The sequence below is a fragment of the Mchenga conophoros genome, linkage group LG12, assembly GCF_057382185.1.
Source record: "Mchenga conophoros isolate Kocher_MC1m ecotype Shallow Benthic linkage group LG12, M_conophoros_male_GT1.1, whole genome shotgun sequence".
Lineage (NCBI taxonomy): Eukaryota > Metazoa > Chordata > Actinopteri > Cichliformes > Cichlidae > Mchenga > Mchenga conophoros.
The window spans coordinates 33,099,383-33,122,106 of record NC_140537.1 but is presented as its reverse complement, the minus strand read 5'-3'; the positions used below and the strand labels follow the sequence as shown (position 1 = coordinate 33,122,106).

Sequence of the window (22,724 nt, the reverse complement as noted above, 5' to 3'; positions counted from 1 at the left end):
ATGGTCAATTTGGTAAAGTAAATCCGTTGGGCATCTTTCTTTGCCTTTAGACAATAATTCTGATGGCAAAAGAGCCAAACGGGACAGGCAAAAAAAAAAAAATGTTCAGCACTGCAAAGTGACGCTCCTCTGTCTTCATTATTCTCAATGCAAATGACTTTAATTCCTATGCAGCAGTAGGTAGATATGCAGTAACACCAAGATAGTTACTGTTACTCACAGAAGTCCAGTAGTCACCTGTCAGGGCGACATGTTTGGCTACAGCTAAGCCCTCGTGCTTTTTTTCCTTTTCAGTTTCATAGAGCCCATGAATTTTTGACACTATTGTGCTTCTTGTTGGAGCTTTTTAAAAAGCAACTTGCAAAACCTTTGTAAAGCCCGTGTCCTCGGCGATATTAATAGGTCTGCAATTTGTTGCAATCCACTCGGCAATTGTGTCAGTCAAATTGTCCAAGGTAGGTTCACTGAGTCCCCGATGCTTCGTGAGTGGTTTGTTGCAAGCTGGGCGACAAAGTGCTAGCAGCATCCCCGACTAACGTATGCTTCGCGTTAATGTGATATTTTGAGCTGGAAGTGCTTTGGTGAAAACAATTCTTTCCTGCACAAAGCGCATAATACTTTATGTCGCTCGACTGTTCCGTCTTGTTGTTTTTATACTCAGATTTCCCATTGAGAGGGCCAACGTGCTGTTTGTCATCTTGCATATTGAGTTGGTTGGTTCAGCTGCCCGTCACCAGATCAACTGCTCATTTGATTCTACTTGGACAAACTGCCCGAAATGTGTTGACAGAGACATTCCAGGGATTTTGAGTCATTCTGCTCTTCAGATGGGTTAACTGCGTTAAAAATGTTAATCAGATTAATCATGATGATGGATTAATCTGCGTTAATGAGTTAATTTAGACAGCCCTAGTTCAAATACATTCATCACAGAAGTTTCTACTTTTATTGTTGTTTTTACATTTAATTGATTCCTTAGAAGAAAAGAACATTTGATTCTGATGGTTTTTAAATACTCCTGTTGTGCTGACACTGTTTTCTTGAACCAGTTGTAGCACTGATGTCGCTGTAAAATAGATATATAAGCTACTGGACTAGTTCATGGTTCAGAGGAGTGATGGAGCAAAGCACAGTGAAGAGACCAGAGCCAGAAACGTTTCAAATGAAAAGCAGCCATCTTTAATAAAAACAGAAAAACATCAACACGATCAGTTGATGTTAAGTAGCTCACACTTATCCTTACATTTGTTCTAAACCCCACAGCTAGGTTGTTTCTTTAAGATTTAGTTTTTTATTTAAGAATCAGAAATCTTCAGTTTCATAATTTACTTCTTTAAGAGACTTTAAGAGAATTCAAGATCAGTCTGTTCTGTGCAGGACTAATAAAGCTAATTTAGTGTTATAAGCTCATTTAACTTGTGCTCATTATTAATCATCCTGATTAGTTTCTGTCTTGCACGAGCAATCAAATCTTATCAAAACCCTTTTTGGTGCGTTGACCCTTTAACACAAAGTTCCTGTAGAGAAATAAAAAATAGATTTACTCGCGTGAGCAGGATTTCTCTCCGAGCACAGAGAGCTACCTGCGAGAGCGTGAAACTGTCACAGCGCGTGTAAAGCAGACACTGCTCTACAAAAAGGTCAAAACCACACAAAAGTTCAATTCATTTTTTATATAGTGTCAAATCACAAAAACGGTCACCTCAAGGAAGGTTTTGGGAGTCCCTACAACTCTAACCAAGTATAACACCATAGTTATTGTCTTAATTCACATGTCATGGTCTGAATAAAGCCTGTGTTTTGTGTGGATAGTTATGCTACAATCATGGCCAATAATCGGTATACCATACACACGTTGCTCCACGTTTGGTGAAAGTAATGAGTTTAGGATTGTAAAAAAACTGAATATTTCATTAATTCGGTTTATACAACCTGATTAGATCCCTCCATCCTGATGACTGCTGCTGTGGATAATGGACCCAAACCATCCTCTGCATCTCCTACTGGACCTGCAGATAAACACTTCCTTCAACAACTGTTTCAGCTTCACTGACACAAAGATACAGAAAATCTACACCTCACACCACAATCCCTGTACTCAGTTTAGACATAAGATCCTTATTGTGTCATATTATGTATTGATTTATTGAACACTTCACTCTTTGTATTTTTTCTTTCATTGGCTTCATTTAATGTATTTATAAGAGCTCTATAATGTTGTTGTTGTTTTTTGTCTTTTTAATTATTTTTCAAGAAAGTGGACGTGATTGACAACTTCGAGGCAGTAGGACCTTAAACATGACTTTGACCAGAATCTGATTTGTGACATGTGACTGTAAATTCTTCTGTGTTGTCACAGTTCAATGTCATATTATGTCATATCAACAGTTTATATCAGTTTTATTTTTTGATTATTAGCATTTCTGGTCTGTTCGCTGTGATTTTTCTCTTTATTTTTCATTATAATTTCGGTGACATCTCTAACACTGATCAGCTCATCACATTTCAGTTCATGACAAACTTGAAAGTTGGAGTCTAAAGGTCTAAACTCTTATGCAGGTTTGAGGCCACAGACCAGGTAGTAAAAGCAGATATCGTGTTTGGTGGTTATTAATTAACTAGAACACCATTACAACAGGTGAATTCTCTAAAAGAACTTTGCTTTCTTGAAGGACTGTAAGGTACAAGCTGTAAAGATGTGACATTTGATGAGTGTAGAAACTTTCCTGAACTGTAACGTGTTCAGAGACATTCAGAGATCCTGTGTCCCTGAACTCGAACTACTTACAGGATGTAGTCAGTTTACAGTAATACAGTCATCTTTGATTGAATCTGGTCAAAGGAAATTAACTTCACTGGTATACATTTAGTTCATAACAACCATATTTTAATGATGTATTATTTGAAAAAATAAACTTTTGACTTCATGTATTTCAGCTGCATTTTACTCAGAATTATACCCTCATGTTCATGAGGGTCAAGAATTTTTCTTTGTTTTGAGTGTGAGAGCAGAGGTCTGGCAGGTTGACAAACTAAACCCTGTGATGAATCCAAATTTATGTCTTTGGCTGCAACGACAACTTTAGTTCAAACTGCAGATAAAAACTCTGAGAACATGCTGACTTTTCCTACTTGAACTTCTGAAACACCACAGCTTCACCTCCTTTGTGTCATTTTTATGTTCTATTTAGGTTTTGTTTTTTTTTAAAGGAGAAGTCAAGATTTTCTACATTTTTCACTTTGGTGTCGTTTTAAGGAGCACAAACTAAAAACTATCTGAATGACACAGACAGCGCCCTCTGACGGACACAAGTGTTTTGTGCGTGTTTCAGTTTAACACGTGATTCATGAAAATGAAAGTAAATTCAGACACTTTTGAACTGAGCTGAGACGCCATTACAGGGAGTCAGATCTCTGCTGAAAAACACACGTTTGGAGGATTTTTACCAGAAAGTTCAAGAGACACTAATTTGGTGAGTTAATAATACTTAAAGATCAAATGGCTGAGAGAGCTCTTCTTGAAAATTTCCTGAGCTGCCATGTGTGTTCAGAGACTTTCAGAGATCCTGTGTCTCTGAGCTGCAGCCACAGCTTCTGTTCAAGCTGCCTGCAGAAATTCTGGGAACAAACTAAAAACAAAAACTGTCCCATTTGTAAAAGAAAATCTTCAAAGGATGATCCTATTGCCAACTTTACACTGAAAGAACTTGCTGATTCATTTGCTGGGAGACAGAAATCTGGATCATCTGAGACAGAAAAGAGAGAGAAGAAATTAACAGTGGTGTGCAGTAAACATGAGGAAGTGCCTAAACTGTTCTGTGTGGACGAGCAGAGAGCTGTGTGTACTGTGTGTGACTTTCCTCACCACCAGAGTCACAAAGTGGTTCCTGTAGAAGAAGCAGTCAGTGACCTGAAGGAGCAGCTGAAATCTGACTTAAAGTCTCTGCAGGACAAGAGGAACAAATACAAACAAGTGGAGAAAACATACAATGAAGTGATTCAACACTCCAAGAAGCAGCTGTTGTCCACAGAGAGGCAGATCAGAGCAGAGTTCAACAAGCTCCAGCAGTTCCTGAAAGAGGAAGAGGAGTCCAGACTGGCAGCTCTGAGGGAGGAAGGTGAGCAGAAGGGGAGGACTATCAGCAGAGAGATGAAGATGATTGAGGAGCAGATCTCCTCTCTGTCAGGCAGCATCTCTGCTGTTGAAGAAGAGCTGCAGAAACACATCGTGCCATTCCTCAGCAGTTATAAAGACACTCAGAGCAGAGCCCAGAGCTCAGTGTCAGATCCACAGCTGGTCTCAGGAGCACTGATAGATGTGGCCAAACACCTGGGCAACCTGTCCTTCAGAGTGTGGGAGAAGATGAAGGAGAAGGTCCACTTCAGTCCTGTCATTCTGGACCCAAACACTGCAAACCGCTGTCTCTATCTGTCTGATGATCTGACCAGTGTGAGACTTGGAGACACGTGGCAGCAGCTTCCTGATAATCCAGAGAGAAACACTAAGTATGCCGATGTTTTTGGCTCTGAGGGCTTCAGCTCAGGGAAACACAGCTGGGAGGTGCAGGTGGGAGACCATCCTGTCTGGATTGTGGGTTTAATTAAAGAGTCAGTTGACAGAAAGGGAAAACTTTTGTCTTCACCAGAATATGGAATCTGGTGTTTAAATCATGACAGTGGAAAATACACTAATAGTGATGGTCAGACTGTGACAGTGAAGAAGAGTCTCCAGAGGATCAGAGTCCAGCTGGACTATGACAGGGGGGAGGTGTCCTTCTATGACCCTGAAGACATGACTCACATCTGCACTCACAGACACACTTTCACTGAGAAACTCTTCCCATATTTTCATGTTTGGAAGGCAGGAGACGCCAAAACCTCTGATATCAAAATCTGTCAGACTGAGATTTGATTGTAAAGTGATTCTTTGTTTTAACTGTTTTTTCAGTACAGCAACAGGGTTAATTTTAGGGAAATTATTCATCACACTAACTTCATTATCAGGTTTTATTTCATTTTGTTGATCTAGTGGAACTATTAGCAATTCAATGAAACCAAAGCAACTTTTTCATGTGAAAATCTTGTGACCCACTCGAGTTTCTGTAAGAAACTTTTACATTTTTTTCTTGTTTCTTTTAAATTAATATTTTCAGAATATTTCTCATGTTGTTCATGTAAATATTTTTGATAGTTTTAAAATCTGAATGATGATTTCTTTGCTTTTCAAAGTTGTTGAGTGTGAACAGCAAACTGTGACACTTCTTAAAAGAAGGATTCATGATTAAACATCAGCAAGAGTCAACTTTACAACTACAAGATTTAAATGTCCTGATTATCAGCGTCTTGTTTTCAGTTAAATAACATTTGAAAGTAACACGTCTTCTTTAAAGTTTTCCAAATTCAAAGAAATGACTTCTAAGTTCTGACGCTGTCTCATCAGTGTAACTACACTTGATTGATTTCATTAAAAATGTTATTTCTTGTGTTGTTTTTAACCTTAATCAGAAGCTGACATCTCTCACAGTTTGAAAGATTTCTGGATCTTCTCATGTTTCATAATTAGGTTTTAATTTGATTTTCAAACTTCACTCTCAGCCTCAGTGTTTCAATGAATCACCTACCTTTGATTTGTACTTCAATGTTATTCTTTAACTGCTCTCTTTGATTATTGAGATCACAAAATGTTTCTGTGAAGTGAAATAAATAAATTCAGTGATTCTGTTGTTGTTGTGTTTGACAGTAAATCAGCTTTTCAGACACAGTCATTAGTTCAGATTCATTTAACATGCAAACTCACTTTGATTGTTGTGTTTACATTTAACTGACTCCTTAGAATAAAATATTATTTGCTTCTATTAGTTTGTAAATATTCTTGTTGTGCTGAAGCTGTTTTATTGAAACAATCAGCAGATTTTATCAAATCAAGAATTGATTTTAAGCAGCTACATTTTAAATCTTTTTTTCAGACCAACATTCACATTTAACCCCAGACAGAAATCAAATGTGATCATTGATAAACTTTACATTCTCACAGCTAATCTGTATGTTTACAAACTCAGAAAATAGTTTGTATGAACAAAGCTGCAGAGATTTCAGATGAAGGTGCAGCTTTATAATAGTGATGTTTTATTTGTATATTATATTTACGCACAAGATGGAGACAAAGTTCAGATTATTTTCTCTAGTAAAAATGTTTACACTGTAAACATTTACACTTATCCCATTTTTAAATGTAAATCATTAAATGTTAGAAATGACTTCACTTAACAGATAAACAGAACACTAAGACTGAGCCAAGTTCATCTGTAAATATTTTAAATAAACAAATAAAATGTCTAATCACACTTTCACCTCAGGTCAGTGTCAGTCTGATCAGCTCAAATCCAGAATCCTGCTGCGATAAAGCAAATTGTCTCTTTAGGATCAAATCAAACTGATGCTGCTGATGTGGTCGCTGTAGTGTCTGTAAGTTTGATTCTTGTGTGTCATCTGCAACCACCACACATTCAGAGGGGGAGAGAGGGCAGTACAGGCCTCGACCAACACCCACAAAGCTCTCCTGCAGGGAAAGAATCTGGCCAAAACTCCACTGGTTAAAATGTCTCTGCTCTCTGGTGTCACTGTAGTGCAGAGGCTTCAGAACTAGAATCCTCTGGTTTAAAGATTTCTTCAACATTAAATAATCCAGTGACAGTTGTCTGTATTTCCACCGCTGCACGCAAACAATAACTGTTAACAATGAATTCAGCAAACTTTATTTTTCAAATTGTAAACAAACACAGTTTAAAACAGCATTTCTGTCGCTGCCACAGAGTAACTCACATTAGGACCCCGTCCTCGTTTGGGCTGTTAAAAGTCAATTTACTCGCGTGAGCAGGATTTCTATCCGAGAGCAGGGAGCTGCCCGCCAGAGCGTGAAACTGTCACAGCGCGTGTAAAGGAGACACTGGTCTACAAAAAGTGTGATTTTTATCCTGGTGGGAGCAAAACAGCTAAAGTAAGAGGGAAATTCATAACAATTTTTTAAGTGTGAAATGTAGTTTTGATCTTCTTTTGCTGCTGGTTCAGTGAATTTTGGTCTGAGAGTGACGAAACTTGCAGCTGCAGAATCTGTGAGGTGTCGGCTTTCAGCTCCTGACAGCATGTCCACGTACGTGACATCGGATGAAAGATCCACACTTTGTGTTTAAATCCATTCACCTGCTGTTATTTCCTGTTTTAGCTGTTTGCTGTGTTGAAATAGTTTTGTGAGCTTTAAGCTGAGATTTACACCTTAAGATCACACACAGAAACACAGAGAGAGTCAGAAGCAGGTCCAACCAGCTGGGCAGCTGCCCTTTTGTAATGATCCCTGGCAAGTGATTGACCTACTGTGCACAGATCAGCCAATAGACACATACCAATTAACTTTAAATGGGCCAATAGATACAGGCCTTACACTTGAAAGACAAGAGAAACAGAGGAATAGCAGTGCCACTTGTCGTGGCATGTAACAATTATACCTCAGACTGCATGTTTGAGGTATAATTTTAATCTCCAAAAAATGCATGAATTTAATACAAATATGTGGGGATAGAAACAAAGCATCAATCCTATCATGGTAGGCTTGATCCCATAGCAATACCAGAGTTGGTATCGATACTATCAATACTTGGATCGATCTGCCCACCTCTACTGATTGCATTGTTCTTCAATACGTAAGATACACTTCACATTCTTGGTCTCATTTTTTTTTTTTGCTATATTAAGATAAAGTAAAACATGAGTTGTCAAAATGTTTTACTTCTTTTCCTTTTTTGTTTTTGTTTTGAGGGCAACTACTCACACAAATAATATGAGTATCTGAACGACAGCCTAGCAGCACCATCTGGTGAAGACAAATAACATATTGTAGATATCAAGTGGAGGTGGAAAAAAGGCTGCAGAGAACCCACACAAACATGAAAAGTCCACACAGAAAGGCCCAGGTGATGGAGATGAACTTGGGGCCTTCTTGCTGTGAGGCAACACTGCTTTTGGACACCTGCTTTTTAGGTGGTCAGACACACTGAAACACTGAGGAGTCTGAGGCTATCATGTGAGTAATCTGTTGGTTTCTGGCTCACTATTTCTGTCGTGTATGTCTTTTTATTGTCTTTTAACAAGAGAGTGGAGAGCAGGAGGCAGAAGCTTCAGACAAGAGGAGGCTGCAGCTGAAATTGTGGGAATCATCACTATAACATCATAGTTTGTGAATGAGCTCTCCAAAACCACTTTCAATCCTGCCTTATGTAAAAGTTCAGGTTTGCTCAACGTATAAAGTGATGTTATTCATTTAGACACAAGTCACTGTTACATTAAGATTCTTCATGAGTTCATTGACACGTTCTCATAAACCCGATTAAGAAATGAGCAACATCCTGCATTTCTATTTGCAGAATTTGTCAGTACATGAAGTGGTGCATGATGCTTCTCATTTGATTTTGTTAGCTTGGCAGCTATATTTTGATAGTTAATTTCATAATTACAACAGGCAAACTTTAAAGTGAGTCATATAAACTACAGTCTGCAGAGAGCTGTCACTGCCATTTGCTGTTAACTCATCCTTGATCCTGCTTCTACTTCCTGTGTAATACGTTTCCAAAAGACACAAACTAACCCTCGTATTTTTTTGTTAAATCTCAGACTATAATTATTACGGTCACCTGTCACAGATTGTCTTCATCATGATAAACATGTTAAAATTAATTACAAATACATTACATACAAATTTTATGTACCATATTTTTCAGATTATAAGGCGCACTGTCGATGAACGGGTCTGTTTTCATACATAAGGTGCACCAAGCGAAACAAAACAGTCACATCAAACTTTACTCAACTCATTCTTCTTGCTTCCTCCACTTCCGTACCTGTCACCGGCTGCGATGGCAGACCGTGGAGTGACAGTGAAAGCAGGGCCCAAACGCGAGACTCTAAGTGAAGGACAGTGGATTTATTTACAGGAGGTGAAAAACACACAACTATATACAAAATCCCAGCACTGTGGTCCCGTGGTGATTCTCCCTGAATCCCACACAGTGCAGATGTCCGTGAGAAGTGAAAGGTGGCGACTCCAAAAAACTCCAATTCCCACACCGTGACTTTAGAGGCGTACTCCGCTCCCGATTCCTGGTAACACAAAAGGCAGAGGGTTAGCAGGGGATCTGTTTCCTCGGAGGTTACGTAAAAGCTCACGGCAGTACTGACGAGTTCTGACTCAAGGATCCAGCGTCGGCCTCAGCTCAGCTGCAGTCCTAAATGCCGTTCCTTGACGAGCGTAATCTGCTGCAGCTGGCAGAGGACGACGAGCGGCAGGTGTGGCTGTCTCTCGAGTAGACCACGTCCGGGTTCGCAGTCTCCTCAGCGAACCCACACCTCCGGAAGCTCACACAGAGACACATGGAGAGACGGAGAGCAAACCAATACAACACACGGAAAACATAAACATAAACATACACTGAAAATGCCTGAGCCCTGGGTCCCTAGACCCAGGCCATGACAGTACCATTGATTAATTAATGTTGAAATTTCTTGCAGCTGCTCTATTCCCATGTTGTTGCAGTATATTAATGACTAACCTCATATTGTGGATGGATTATCTCAGTTGTTCTCCTGACTGAAGTTCGGTCCGTTTACAGCATCCTGCCATGTGATTGCATTTGTCCCAAACCATCGGGAACCCTCACATTAACTTTTATCAAGTGGAAAAAAGTTAACGTTCATCCTCCAGCTTCACTGTTTATGTTACACTTTAAATAATTTGTAATTAGTAAAATTTAGAAACTTGTATTTATCTAAAATTTGACAATGGTTGTATGACAAAAGTTTTTTGTCTAATATTTTCAATGCTCTTTTGTAGCATACTTCGATTGGCCCAATAGCAACAAGACTGGTAAAGGACCAACTTGTAATACAGTATTCAATATGAGCCAGTAACATAGAGTGCAGGAATGTAATCACTGCTTTTTCCGATGTGCGGATATGTCTAAAGTTCCGTATATTAACATTTACAGTTCTCACTACTTTTAAACGTGTTTTTTTAAAGGGTAATTTTGAGTCTAGCAGTACTCCCAAATACTTAAATCCTCAACATTAATTCGTTTTTGTGCACCCAAGCAAACTTTTACTGCAGCCACGGTAGTTTTAGGTTTACTAAAAAACATTGATACAGTCTTTTTAACATTAAGGCACAGCCATGAGTCATTCAGTCATTTTGTAAATCATGTAATGCCAATGAAAGCTGATGGGCTGCATCATCATCAGTTTAAGCTTGTGTAAAAACTACCGTTTAAGTCTCCTAATGCTAATTCAAATTAACACAGTTTACTTACACCCCACTACACAAGGTAACCAGTACTAGCATCAGCCTATTTAATCAAGTATTTATTGCTGCCATTTAGTGATCTCTCCAGAATTAAAAAAATTGTGGTTTTGAATATGTTTTCATGAATCATAAGCTAATGCACTGTTTCATACATTCATTTATATGAAGAATATTAAAATATCATCATTGGCCTAACACTGTTATATGTGACTTTGTGCATTTATTGTACAGCCTAACAACAACAGCCTAACTCTGGTTTCTCACACAAACTCTGTCTGACTTCATCAGTCACAGAAAAGTCTTAAGAGCGCTGCTGCTTCTTTAAGTGAATGATCAAAATACTTGTTAAATGTATTTTGTGACTAGACACCTGCCAGACCTCACACCATTAGAGAAACCCTGTACGTGAAATTGGCTGCTTTAACACAGTAATGTCACAACTTCTGGAATAAATAAAGTATTTGTTGTCTTGTCATGGATTCATTTAATGCATTTATAAAAGATCTACTTTGTTCTGTTTCATAAAAAAGTGGATGTGATTGACAACTTCAAGGCAGTAGTACCTTAAACATGACTTTGACCAGAATCTGATTTGTGACATGTGCCTGTAAATTCTTCTGTGTTGTCACAGTTCAATGTCATATTATGTCATATCAACAAGTTTATATCAGTTTGTTTATGTTTCATTATCAGCATTTCTGGTTTCTCAGTGTCCACTGTGAATCTTCCTACTTGAACTTCTGAAACACCACAGCTTCACCGTCTTTGTGTCATTTTTATGTTTTATTTAGGTTTCGTTTTTTTAAAAAGGAAAAGTCAGGATTTTCTACATTTTTCACTTTTGTGTCGTTTTAAGGAGCACAAACTGAAAACTATCTGCATGACACAGACAGCGCCCTCTGATGGACACAAGGCTTATGTGCGTGTTTCAGTTTAACACGTGATTCGTGAAAATGAAAGTAAATTCCGACACTTTTGAACTGAGCTGAGACGCCATTACAGGGAGTCAGATCTCTGCTAAGACACACGTTTGGAGGATTTTAATCAGAAAGTTCAAGAGACACTAATTTGGTGAGTTAAAATTACTTAAAGATCAAATGGCTGACAAACTCGGACTTGTTGAAAATTACCTGAGCTGCCATGTGTGTTCAGAGACTTTCAGAGATCCTGTGTCTCTGAGCTGCAGCCACAGCTTCTGTTCAAGCTGCCTGCAGAAATTCTGGGAACAAACTAAAAACAAAAACTGTCCCATTTGTAAAAGAAAATCTTCAAAGGATTGTCCACTTGTGAACTTTTCACTGAAAGAACTTGCTGATTCATTTGCTGGGAGACAGAAATCTGGATCATCTGAGACAGAAAAGAGAGAGAAGAAATTAACAGTGGTGTGCAGTAAACATGAGGAAGAGCCTAAACTGTTCTGTGTGGACGAGCAGAGAGTTGTGTGTACCGTGTGTGACTTTCCTCACCACCAGACTCACAAAGTGGTTCCTGTAGAAGAAGCAGTCAGTGACCTGAAGGAGCAGCTGAAATCTGACTTAAAGTCTCTGCAGGACAAGAGGAAAAAATACAAACAAGTGGAGGAAACTTACAATGAAGTGATTCAACACTCCAAGAAGCAGCTGTTGTCCACAGAGAGGCAGATCAGAGCAGAGTTCAAGAAGCTCCAGCAGTTCCTGAAAGAGGAAGAGGAGTCCAGACTGGCAGCTCTGAGGGAGGAAGAGGAGCAGAAGGGGAGGACTATCAGCAGAGAGATGAAGATGATTGAGGAGCAGATCTCCTCTCTGTCAGACAGCATCTCTGCTGTTGAAGAAGAGCTGCAGAAACACAGCGTGCCATTCCTCAGCAGTTATAAAGACACTCAGAGCAGAGCCAGAGCCCAGAGCTCAGTGTCAGATCCACAGCTGGTCTCAGGAGCACTGATAGATGTGGCCAAACACCTGGGCAACCTGTCCTTCAGAGTGTGGGAGAAGATGAAGGAGAAGGTCCACTTCAGTCCCATCATTCTGGACCCAAACACTGCAAACTGCTGTCTCTATCTGTCTGATGATCTGACCAGTGTGAGATGTAGAGTCACAAAGCAGCAGTTTCCTGATAATCCAGAGAGAAACACTAACTATTACACTGTTTTTGGCTCTGAGGGCTTCAGCTCAAGGAAACACAGCTGGGAGGTGGAGGTGGGAGACCATCCTGGCTGGATTGTGGGTTTAGTTAAAGAGTCAGTTGACAGGAAGGGAGAGCGTTTTGCTTCACCAAAATATGGAATCTGGTGTTTAAAATATGACAGTGGAAAATACACTAAAGGTGTTGGTCAGACTGTGACAGTGAAGAAGAGTCTCCAGAGGATCAGAGTCCAGCTGGACTATGACAGGGGGGAGGTGTCCTTCCATGACCCTGAAGACATGACTCACATCTACACTCACAGAGACACTTTCACTGAGAAACTCTTCCCATTTTTCAGTGTTGGAAATGCAGGAGACGCCAAAACCTCTGATATCAAAATCTGTCAGACTGAGATTTGATTGTAAAGTGATTCTTTATTTTAACTGTTTTTTCAGTACAGCAGCAGGGTTAATTTTGGGGAAATTATTAATCACACTGTCTAACTTCATTATCAGGTTTTGTTTCATTTTGTTGTTCTAGTGGAACTATTAGCAATTCAATGAAACCAAAGCAACTTTTTCATGTGAAAATCTTTTGACCCACTCGAGTTTCTGTAAGAAACTTTTACATTTTTTTCTTGTTTCTTTTAAATTAATATTTTCAGAATATTTGTCATGTTGTTCGTGTAAATACTTTTGATAGTTTTAAAATCTGAATGATGATTTCTTTGCTTTTCAAAGTTGTTGAGTGTGAACAGCAAACTGTGACACTTCTTAAAAGAAGGATTCATGATTAAACATCAGCAAGAGTCAACTTTACAACTACAAGATTTAAATGTCCTGATTATCAGCATCTTGTTTTCAGTTAAATAACATTTGAAAGTAACACGTCTTCTTTAAAGTTTTCCAAATTCAAAGAAATGACTTCTAAGTTGTGACGCTGTCTCATCAGTGTATCTACACTTGATTGAGTTCATTAAAAATGTTCTTTCTTGTGTTGTTTTTAACCTTAATCAGAAGCTGACATCTCTCACAGTTTGAAAGATTTCTGGATCTTCTCATGTTTCATAATTAGGTTTTAATTTGATTTTCAAACTTCACTCTCAGTCTCAGTGTTTCAGTGAATCACCTACCTTTGATTTGTACTTCAATGTTATTCTTTAACTGCTCTCTTTGATTATTGAGATCACAAAATGTTTCTGTGAAGTGAAATAAATAAATTCAGTGATTCTGTTGTTGTTGTGTTTGACAGTAATTCAGCTTTTCAGACACAGTCATTAGTTCAGATTCATTTAACTTGGAAACTCACTTTGATTGTTGTGTTTACATTTAACTGACTCCTTAGAATAAAATATTATTTGCTTCTGTTGGTTTGTAAATATTCTTGTTTTGCTGAAGCTGTTTTATTGAAACAATCAGCAGATTTTACAAAATCAAGAATTTATTTTAAGCAGCTACATTTTAAATCTTTTTTTCAGACCAACACTCACATTTAACCCCAGACAGAAATCAAATGTGATCATTGATAAACTTTACATTCTCACAGCTAATCTGTATGTTTACAAACTCAGAAAATAGTTTGCATGAACAAAGCTGCAGAGATTTCAGATGAAGGTGCAGCTTTATAATAGTGGTGTTTTATTTGTATATTATATTTACGCACAAGATGAGACAAAGTTCATATTTTCTTCTCTAGTAAAAATGTTTACACTGTAAACATTTACACTTATCCTATTTTTAAATGTAAATCATTAAATGTTAGAAATGACTTCACTTAACAGATAAACAGAACACTAAGACTGAGCCAAGTTCATCTGTAAATATTTTAAACAAACAAATAAAATGTCTAATCTCACTTTCACCTCAGGTCAGTGTCAGTCTGATCAGCTCAAATCCACAATCCTGCTGCGATAAAGCAAATTGTCTCTTTAGGATCAAATCAAACTGCTGCTGCTGATGTGGTCGCTGTAGTGTCTGTAAGTTTGAGTCTTGTGTGTCATCTGCAACCACCACACATTCAGAGGGGGAGAGAGGGCAGTACAGGCCTCGACCAACACCCACAAAGCTCTCCTGCAGGGAAAGAATCTGGCCAAAACTCCACTGGTTAAAATGTCTCTGCTCTCTGGTGTCACTGTAGTGCAGAGGCTTCAGAACTAGAATCCTCTGGTTTAAGGATTTCTTCAACATTAAATAATCCAGTGACAGTTGTCTGTATTTCCACCGCTGCACGCAAACAATAACTGTTAACAATGAATTCAGCAAACTTTATTTTTCAAATTGTAAACAAATACAGTTTAAAACAGCATTTCTGTCGCTGCCACAGAGTAACTCACATTAGGACCCCGTCCTCGTTTGGGCTGTTAAAAGTCAATTTACTCGCGTGAGCAGGATTTCTATCCGAGAGCAGGGAGCTGCCCGCCAGAGCGTGAAACTGTCACAGCGCGTGTAAAGGAGACACTGCTCTGGTCTGTGATCTCTGGTCTCCCACTCAGAGACACAGGTTCCTGAGTGTCTAGCGTTCCCACAGCTATGGGAGGCGCTGAGAACACTCTTTGTGTGAGAGAAAATCTCCTCACGCAAATATGTAGAACCAAATACTGTCAATAATGCAATGTTCTTAAGACTTGTCAGGTAGTCGAGCTTTTCAGTTCAATCAGCTGCATTTCGATGTCTTCTGTGTCCAGCCAGTTAAAGAGAGACACATCCAGCTGCTCATTAAAGCTTTCTGACTTGATCAGAAAAGAAAACATTGGTCCATACACCCGAAAGTCCTGAACATGCATAGTGATTTCTGTCTTGAGTCTTTGGATGTATCCGTGTATTTCCGTGGTGTTGATGCTGCGCTGAGTGGGCAGCACCTGAAGCATGAAGCGCCTCTGTCAGTGCGCCCCAGGGTGGCTGTGGCTACAATGTAGCTGCCATCACCAGTGTGTGAATGTGTGTGTGAATGGGTGGATGACTGGATGTGTAAAGCGCTTTGGGGTCCTTAGGGACTAGTAAAGCGCTATAAAAATACAGGTCATTTTACCATTTTTACCATTTGAAGTGTTGGAGTGTGGACGTTTCAACATTGCGTGAAAAACTGCCAGCTAGTAACGTCTCTCACCGGTAGGCGAAGTGATTTTTAGCCAATTACAAGTTGAATCTGGTAGTTGGGGTTGTTAGCTAAGATACTGTCATTAAGAAGCGGCACAACTAACATGTCTACTCGAGCTAATTTGCGATGTGCACCGCTGGCCTGGCCGTAGATATTTATTTTTAATGCACGTTTTCAGATTAAGTCATTGCGTGTCGTGCCATCAGTGCCAGCTGTGGTTAGAGTGCCCAGGGTTGCCAACCCCTCATCTATTGCTTTCCTCACATCAAGAAGCTGTCAATCAAAATCAATACAGCTCTTCCTGCATCTGGAGCTTGTGAAAGACTGTGTGAGACTCCTGTTCACTGCTGAACAGTTACAGCTTCACAGCAAGAACCTTGAGAGCAAACTGCTCCTGAAGCTCAACCATGACCTTCCTGTGTGAAATAGAGTGAAGAAATAGTGCATTTTTGATAAATATGCAGAAATTGATGCACACCCACACAACTTATGGTAAAGTGAGCTACCTTGTATGTACATATGTTGAAGTTGCCTCGTTCTAATGTTTTTTTCTGAGGCTGCTGTGCCATTTGGAGTAAAAGTGAATATAATGTATACAGCACATCTTGTCACTGGAAATGGTTTGTACTGTTCATATATTTATATTATTTATTGTAGTTATTGGTTAAAAAGCTTTATGTTGTGAAAAACTGAAATCTGGAAATTCTGGATCTTGTGCCTTATTTTGTTAATGTTTTTACATATTCTATTTGAAAATACTAACATTTGTATATTCATTTATTTATTTATTTTTGTTTGTTTGTATGATAGCATTTTTTTAAGGTGAAAAATAAATCAGACATTACAACCAGTTACTCAGTACTTGATTAGTCTTTTTTACCAACTACTTTACTCTTGCTTGATTAATTTTTTGGACGACTACTTTTCACTTTTACTTCTCTGTAGACTGGTGCGAAATAAACAAGCGAATAATGCAGAAAACAGATTTTTCATGGGAAACTGGTCTCTGAGTTACTGAGAGAGAGAATTCAGTTCAATTCATTTTTTATATAGTGTCAAATCACAAAAACGGTCACCTCAAGGAAGTTTTTGGGAGTCCCTACAACTCTAACCAAGTATAACACCATAGTTATTGTCTTAATTCACATGTCATGGTCTGAATAAAGCCTGTGTTTTGTGTGGATAGTTATGCTACAATCATGGCCAATAATCGGTATACCATACACATGTTGCTCCACGTTACATAAAATATTTTATTTGCTGAAAGTAACGAGGTTAGGATTGTTTAAAAAAAAAAAAAAAACGGAATATTTCATTAATTCGGTTTATACAACCTGATTGGATCCCTCCATCCTGATGCCTGCTGCTGTGGATAATGGACCCAAACCATCCTCTGCATCTCCTACTGGACCTGCATGTAAACACTTCCTTCTTTCCTGAACTGTAATGTATTCAGAGACATTCAGAGATTCTGTGTCCCTGAACTCGAACTACTTACAGGATGTAGTCAGTTTACAGTAATACAGTAATCTTTAATTGAATCTGATCAAAGGAAATTAACTTCACTGGTATACATTTAGTTTATAACAAGCATATTTTAATGATGTATTATTTCAAAAGAATAAACTTTTGATTTCATGTATTTCAGCTGCATTTTACTCAGAATTATTGCTTCATGTTCATGAGGGTCAAGATTTTTTCTTTGTTTTGAGTGTGAGAGCAGAGGTCTGGCAGGTTGACAATCCCCTGTGATGAATCCAAATTAATGTCTTTGGCTAAAACGAAAACTTTAGTTAAAACTGCAGATAAAAACTCTGAGAACATGCTGACTTTTCCTACTTGAACTTCTGAAACACCACAGCTTCACCTCCTTTGTGTCATTTTTATGTTCTATTTAGGTTTCGTTTTTTAAAAGGAGAAGTCAAGATTTTCTACATTTTTCACTTTGGTGTCGTTTTAAGGAGCACAAACTGAAAACCATCTGAATGACACACACAGCGCCCTCTGACGGACACAAGTGTTATCTGCGTGTTTCAGTTTAACACGTGATCGTGATTCATGAAAATGAAAGTAAATTCCGACACTTTTGAACTGAGCTGAGACGCCATTACAGGGAGTCAGATCTCTGCTGAAAAACACACGTTTGGAGGATTTTAATCAGAAAGTTCAAGAGACACTAATTTGGTGAGTTAAAAATACTTAAAGATCAAATGGCTGAGAAAGTCAGACTTTTGGAAAATTTCCTGAGCTGCCATGTGTGTTCAGAGACTTTCAGAGATCCTGTGTCTCTGAGCTGCAGCCACAGCTTCTGTTCAAGCTGCCTGCAGAAATTCTGGGAACAAACTAAAAACAAAAACTGTCCCATTTGTAAAAGAAAATCTTCAAAGGATGAACCATCTATAAACGTTGCTCTCAAAGAACTTGCTGACTCCTTTGCTAAGGGGCAGAGTGAGAGCTCACCTGAGACAGAAAACGAGAAGGAGGAAGAGAAGGAGGAGGTGGTGTGTGATAAACATCCAGACGTCCCTTACTGGTACTGTGAGGATGAAGACAGAGCTGTGTGTCCTGTGTGTGAGTTTTCTCTCCACCAGAGTCACAAAGTGGTTCCTGTAGAAGAAGCAGTCAGTGACCTGAAGGAGCAGCTGAAATCTGACTTAAAGTCTCTGCAGGACAAGAGGAACAAATACAAACAAGTGGAGAAAACATACAATGAAGTGATTCAACACTCCAAGAAGCAGCTGTTGTCCACAGAGAGGCAGATCAGAGCAGAGTTCAACAAGCTCCAGCAGTTCCTGAAAGAGGAAGAGGAGTCCAGACTGGCAGCTCTGAGGGAGGAAGAGGAGCAGAAGGGGAGGACTATCAGCAGAGAGATGAAGATGATTGAGGAGCAGATCTCCTCTCTGTCAGACAGCATCTCTGCTGTTGAAGAAGAGCTGCAGAAACACAGCGTGCCATTCCTCAGCAGTTATAAAGACACTCAGAGCAGAGCCAGAGCCCAGAGCTCAGTGTCAGATCCACAGCTGGTCTCAGGAGCACTGATAGATGTGGCCAAACACCTGGGCAACCTGTCCTTCAGAGTGTGGGAGAAGATGAAGGAGAAGGTCCACTTCAGTCCTGTCATTCTGGACCCAAACACTGCAAGTGGCTGGCTCTATCTGTCTGATGATCTGACCAGTGTGAGGAATGGAGACACAAAACAGCAGCTTCCTGATAATCCAGAGAGAAACACTAAGTATGACACTGTTTTTGGCTCTGAGGGCTTCAGCTCAGGGAAACACAGCTGGGAGGTGGAGGTGGGAGACCATCCACGCTGGAATGTGGGTTTAGTTAAAGAATCAGTTGACAGAAAGGGAGAGTGTCCTGCTTCACCTAAATATGGAATCTGGTGTTTATTGCATAACAGTGGAGAATACACTAATGGTGCTGGTCAGACTGTGACAGTGAAGAAGAGTCTCCAGAGGATCAGAGTCCAGCTGGACTATGACAGGGGGGAGGTGTCCTTCTATGACCCTGAAGACATGACTCACATCTGCACTCACAGAGACACTTTCACTGAGAAACTCTTCCCATATTTTCATATTTGGAAAGCAGGAGACGCCAAAACCTCTGATATCAAAATCTGTCAGACTGAGATTTGATTGTAAAGTGATTCTTTATTTTAACTGTGGGTTTTTTTTTTTGTTGTTGTTTTTGGGGGTCGTTGTTGCTTGTTTGTTTTGTTTTCAGTCCAGCAGCAGCTTGATTTTAGGGAAATTATTAATCAAATTGTCTAACTTCATTATTAGGTTTTATTTTATTTTGTTGATCTAGTGGAACTATTAGCAAATCAATGAAGAAAGAAACTTTTTCATGTGAAAATCTTGTGAACCACTCTAGTTTCTGTAAGAAACGTTTTCTTTTTCATATTCTTGTTTTTCAATTAATATATTTCACAATATTTCTCATGTTGTTGATGTTAAAATTTTGATAATTTTAAAATCTGAATGATGATTTCTTTGCTTTTCAAGGTTGTTGAGTGTGAACAGTAAACTGTGACACGTCTTCAACGAAGGATTAATGATTAAACTTGTGTCACATCAGCAAGAGTCAACTTTACATCTACAAGATCTAAATTATCCTGATTATCAGCATCTTGTTTTCAGTTAAATAATATTTTAAAGTAAAACATCTACTTTAAAAAAAAAAATCAAAGAATTGATTTATAAGTTCAGAAACTGTCTCATCAGTGTAACTACACTTGATATTATAAAAATGTTCTTTCTTGTGTTATTTTTAACTTTAATCAGCAGCTCTCTCTGTCTGTCTCTGACAGTTTAAAGGACTTCTGGATCCTCTGATGTTTTATAATCAGGTTTTAAGTTTGACTTTGAAACTTCAGTGTTTCAGTGAATGAAAATAGGTCCTACCTTTGATTTTTACCTCAATGTTGTTCTTTATTTGGTCTCTTTGATTATTGAGAATCACAAAATGTCTGTGTGACATGAAATAAATCAAATTCAGTGATTCTGTTGTTGTTGTGTTTGACTGAAAATTAGCTTTTCAGACACATTCAGTCGTTAGTTAAGATTTATTTAACATAGAAACTCACTTTCATTGTTCTTTTTATATTTAACCGACTCCTTAGAATAAAATATTATTTGCTTCTATTAGTTTTTAAATATTCTTGTTGTGCTGAAGCTGTTTTATTGAAACAATCATAATCAGATTTTGTTTTCAGACCAGCATTCACATTTAAGCTCAGCTCTTATAAACTGCATATCAGAGAAGACTTGTGCAGTTTGCTTTGATGGAGTCACTGATTCTCACTTTGATCTGATCCTCAATGTGAAACATTACCAGACAGAAATCAAATGTAATCATGGATAAAATGAACATTCTCACACCTGATCTTCATCTTTATAAACTCTAACTTGTGTTGTTCAAAAGTAAATTTCATATTTACACTGACAGAGCAGAGCTGGAAATAGTTTGTATGAACAAAGTTGCAGAGATGTTTGATGAAGGTCCAACTTTATAATATTGGTGTTTTATTATATTATATTTACTCTTAAGATGGAGACAAAGTTTATATCATCAAAGGTTTTTTAAACATTTTATTTCCAGTTTCTCACATTTTAAACTGTAAATCATAAATGTTAGAAATAACTTCACTTAACAGGTAAAACAGAACATTAAGACTGAGCCGAGTTCATCTGTAGTTCAATGCGAGTTTAAACACATTCATCACAGAAATTTCTAGCTTTATAGTTGTTTTTACATTTAATTGATTCCTTAAAATAAAAGAACATTTGCTTCTGGTGCTTTTTAAATTTCCTGTTGTGCTGAAACTGTTTTCTTGAAGCATTTGTAGCACTGATGCCACTGTAAACAGATATATACGATACTGGACTAGTTCTAGGTTCACAAGAGTGATGGAGCAAAGCACAGTGAAGAGACCAGAGCCAGAAACCTTGAAATGAAAAGCCGCCATCTGTAATAAAACACAAACACAATCAGTTGATGTGTAGTACATCACACGTATCCTTCCATCTGTTCCAAATCCATCTGTTCCAAATCCAACCTCCTAAGACACGAACTCTTCCACGGCATGCATTTTTAATTTCTCTTTGATATTTGGGCATATTGGGGCCCAATGAATGTAAAAACAAAGAATTACCAGATTTTTTTTTTTACCTTATTTTTTTTTAAGAAAAATAAGAGCCACATATGAGGATATTCGTTTAAATTTCTGATAGAACAGTAGCAGTATAATGTCCTCGTAAGTGGATATCAGGCCCTTGTAGAGCAGAATTGAGTATTTTGGTCTAAATAACCCAAAATGTGATGTCCACATATGTGGACGCCAGGTCCTAGGAGGTTAAACTTTAGTTTTTGATTAAAGAATCAGAAACCTTCAGTTTCAGAATTTACTTCTTTAAGAGACGTTAAGAGAATTCTGTTCTGTGAAAAGCAAATAAAGCCAATTTAGTGTTATGAGCTTATTAAACTTGTGCTCATTATTAATCACTATGATTAGTTTCTGTGTTGTATGAGCAATCAAATGTGATCAAAACCCATTTTTGGTGTGTTGAGCCTTTAATCTAAAGTTCCTGTAAAGAAATCCAGTTTGGCTCAAAACAAAAAAAAATAACATCACTCAATGTCATTAAAGTCTGAATAATCACACTTTCAGTTCAGGTCAGTCTGATCAGTTCAAATCCAGAATCCTGCTGTGATAAAGCAAATAGTCTATTTAGGATCAAATCTGGCCCAAACTCTACTGATTAGTTTTCACAGTTTGTCTTTGGGAAATAAATCCTTCGCATTTTCCGAGTAAACACAATTATATCTCTGATGCTTTACATTCATGTCTCTGCTCTCTGATGTTGCTGTTTTATTTATCAGAAGCTAACGTGCTCTTATGGAGGAAGAGGGAAGGGTTACGCTAAAGGAGCATTCCCACAAATCACTTCAATATGATCTTAGTCTAGTTCGAACAGGAGTTTTTACACACGTTATACATTTGAACATGAATTTTAACTATGATGGCTTTCACTATGAGGGCGTTTATTTTTCTGTTGTAGTATAATATTTGTGGCCTGGGTTGCACAATCATAATTAGATTAGATAAATTTATTTGAAGAAACTCCGTTTTAAATCATCGTTGTTAAATTTCCATTTTAAATGTAACCTCTGTTCTGATGAACCGCATATTACAGAAGACTATATGCTTTGATGGAGTAGAGAACAAATCTCAGCAAAGTCTTTACAAAATGGGAATTTTAAATCTTTTTGCATGTTTGTTCAGTCGTCTTTAGTCACAGACACAATCCTGCTGACATGTTGGCAGAAAATGTTTCCTGTTTAAGCTGAAAGAAAAAACCCCACAACATTCACATTCTGATGTCATTTTTGCGCTATATTAAAATAAAGTAAAGCATGAGAGGTCAGTGTTTTATACTTGTTTTCCTTTTATTTTTATTCCTGTGTTGAGGGCAAGTGCCCAGGCAGAATATTTAAGTATCCAAATGACAGCCCAGCAGCGCCATCTGCTGGAGAGAAATAACATATTGTAGATATTGCAGTCTATTTACGCCTGCAGGCCAGTGGCCACTCTTTCAGTGATGAGGATGTACATGTCCTGGACAGGAAGGAATGCTGGTTTGAGTGCGGAGTCAAGGATGGGCATTTACGTGAAAAGGGA

At 38.3% G+C, this 22,724-nt stretch overlaps 3 protein-coding genes across 3 annotated transcripts; all 3 read left to right on the top strand.

Moving 5' to 3' along the window:
• The first annotated feature begins 3,386 nt into the window (after window positions 1-3,386).
• Window positions 3,387-5,717, top strand: LOC146563031 (nuclear factor 7, brain-like). Its single transcript, XM_085295376.1, has one exon. It carries the CDS (start codon window positions 3,500-3,502, stop codon window positions 4,910-4,912), a length of 1,413 nt encoding a protein of 470 aa, XP_085151502.1. The 5' UTR covers window positions 3,387-3,499; the 3' UTR covers window positions 4,913-5,717.
• Window positions 5,718-11,324: 5,607 nt separating this feature from the next.
• Window positions 11,325-13,666, top strand: LOC146563030 (E3 ubiquitin-protein ligase TRIM35-like). Its single transcript, XM_085295373.1, has one exon. The coding sequence runs from the start codon at window positions 11,443-11,445 to the stop codon at window positions 12,862-12,864; it is 1,422 nt and encodes a 473-aa protein (XP_085151499.1). The 5' UTR covers window positions 11,325-11,442; the 3' UTR covers window positions 12,865-13,666.
• Window positions 13,667-17,628: 3,962 nt separating this feature from the next.
• LOC146563029 (nuclear factor 7, brain-like) lies at window positions 17,629-20,044 on the top strand. Its single transcript, XM_085295372.1, has one exon. The coding sequence runs from the start codon at window positions 17,752-17,754 to the stop codon at window positions 19,177-19,179; it is 1,428 nt and encodes a 475-aa protein (XP_085151498.1). The 5' UTR covers window positions 17,629-17,751; the 3' UTR covers window positions 19,180-20,044.
• Window positions 20,045-22,724: the final 2,680 nt, after the last annotated feature.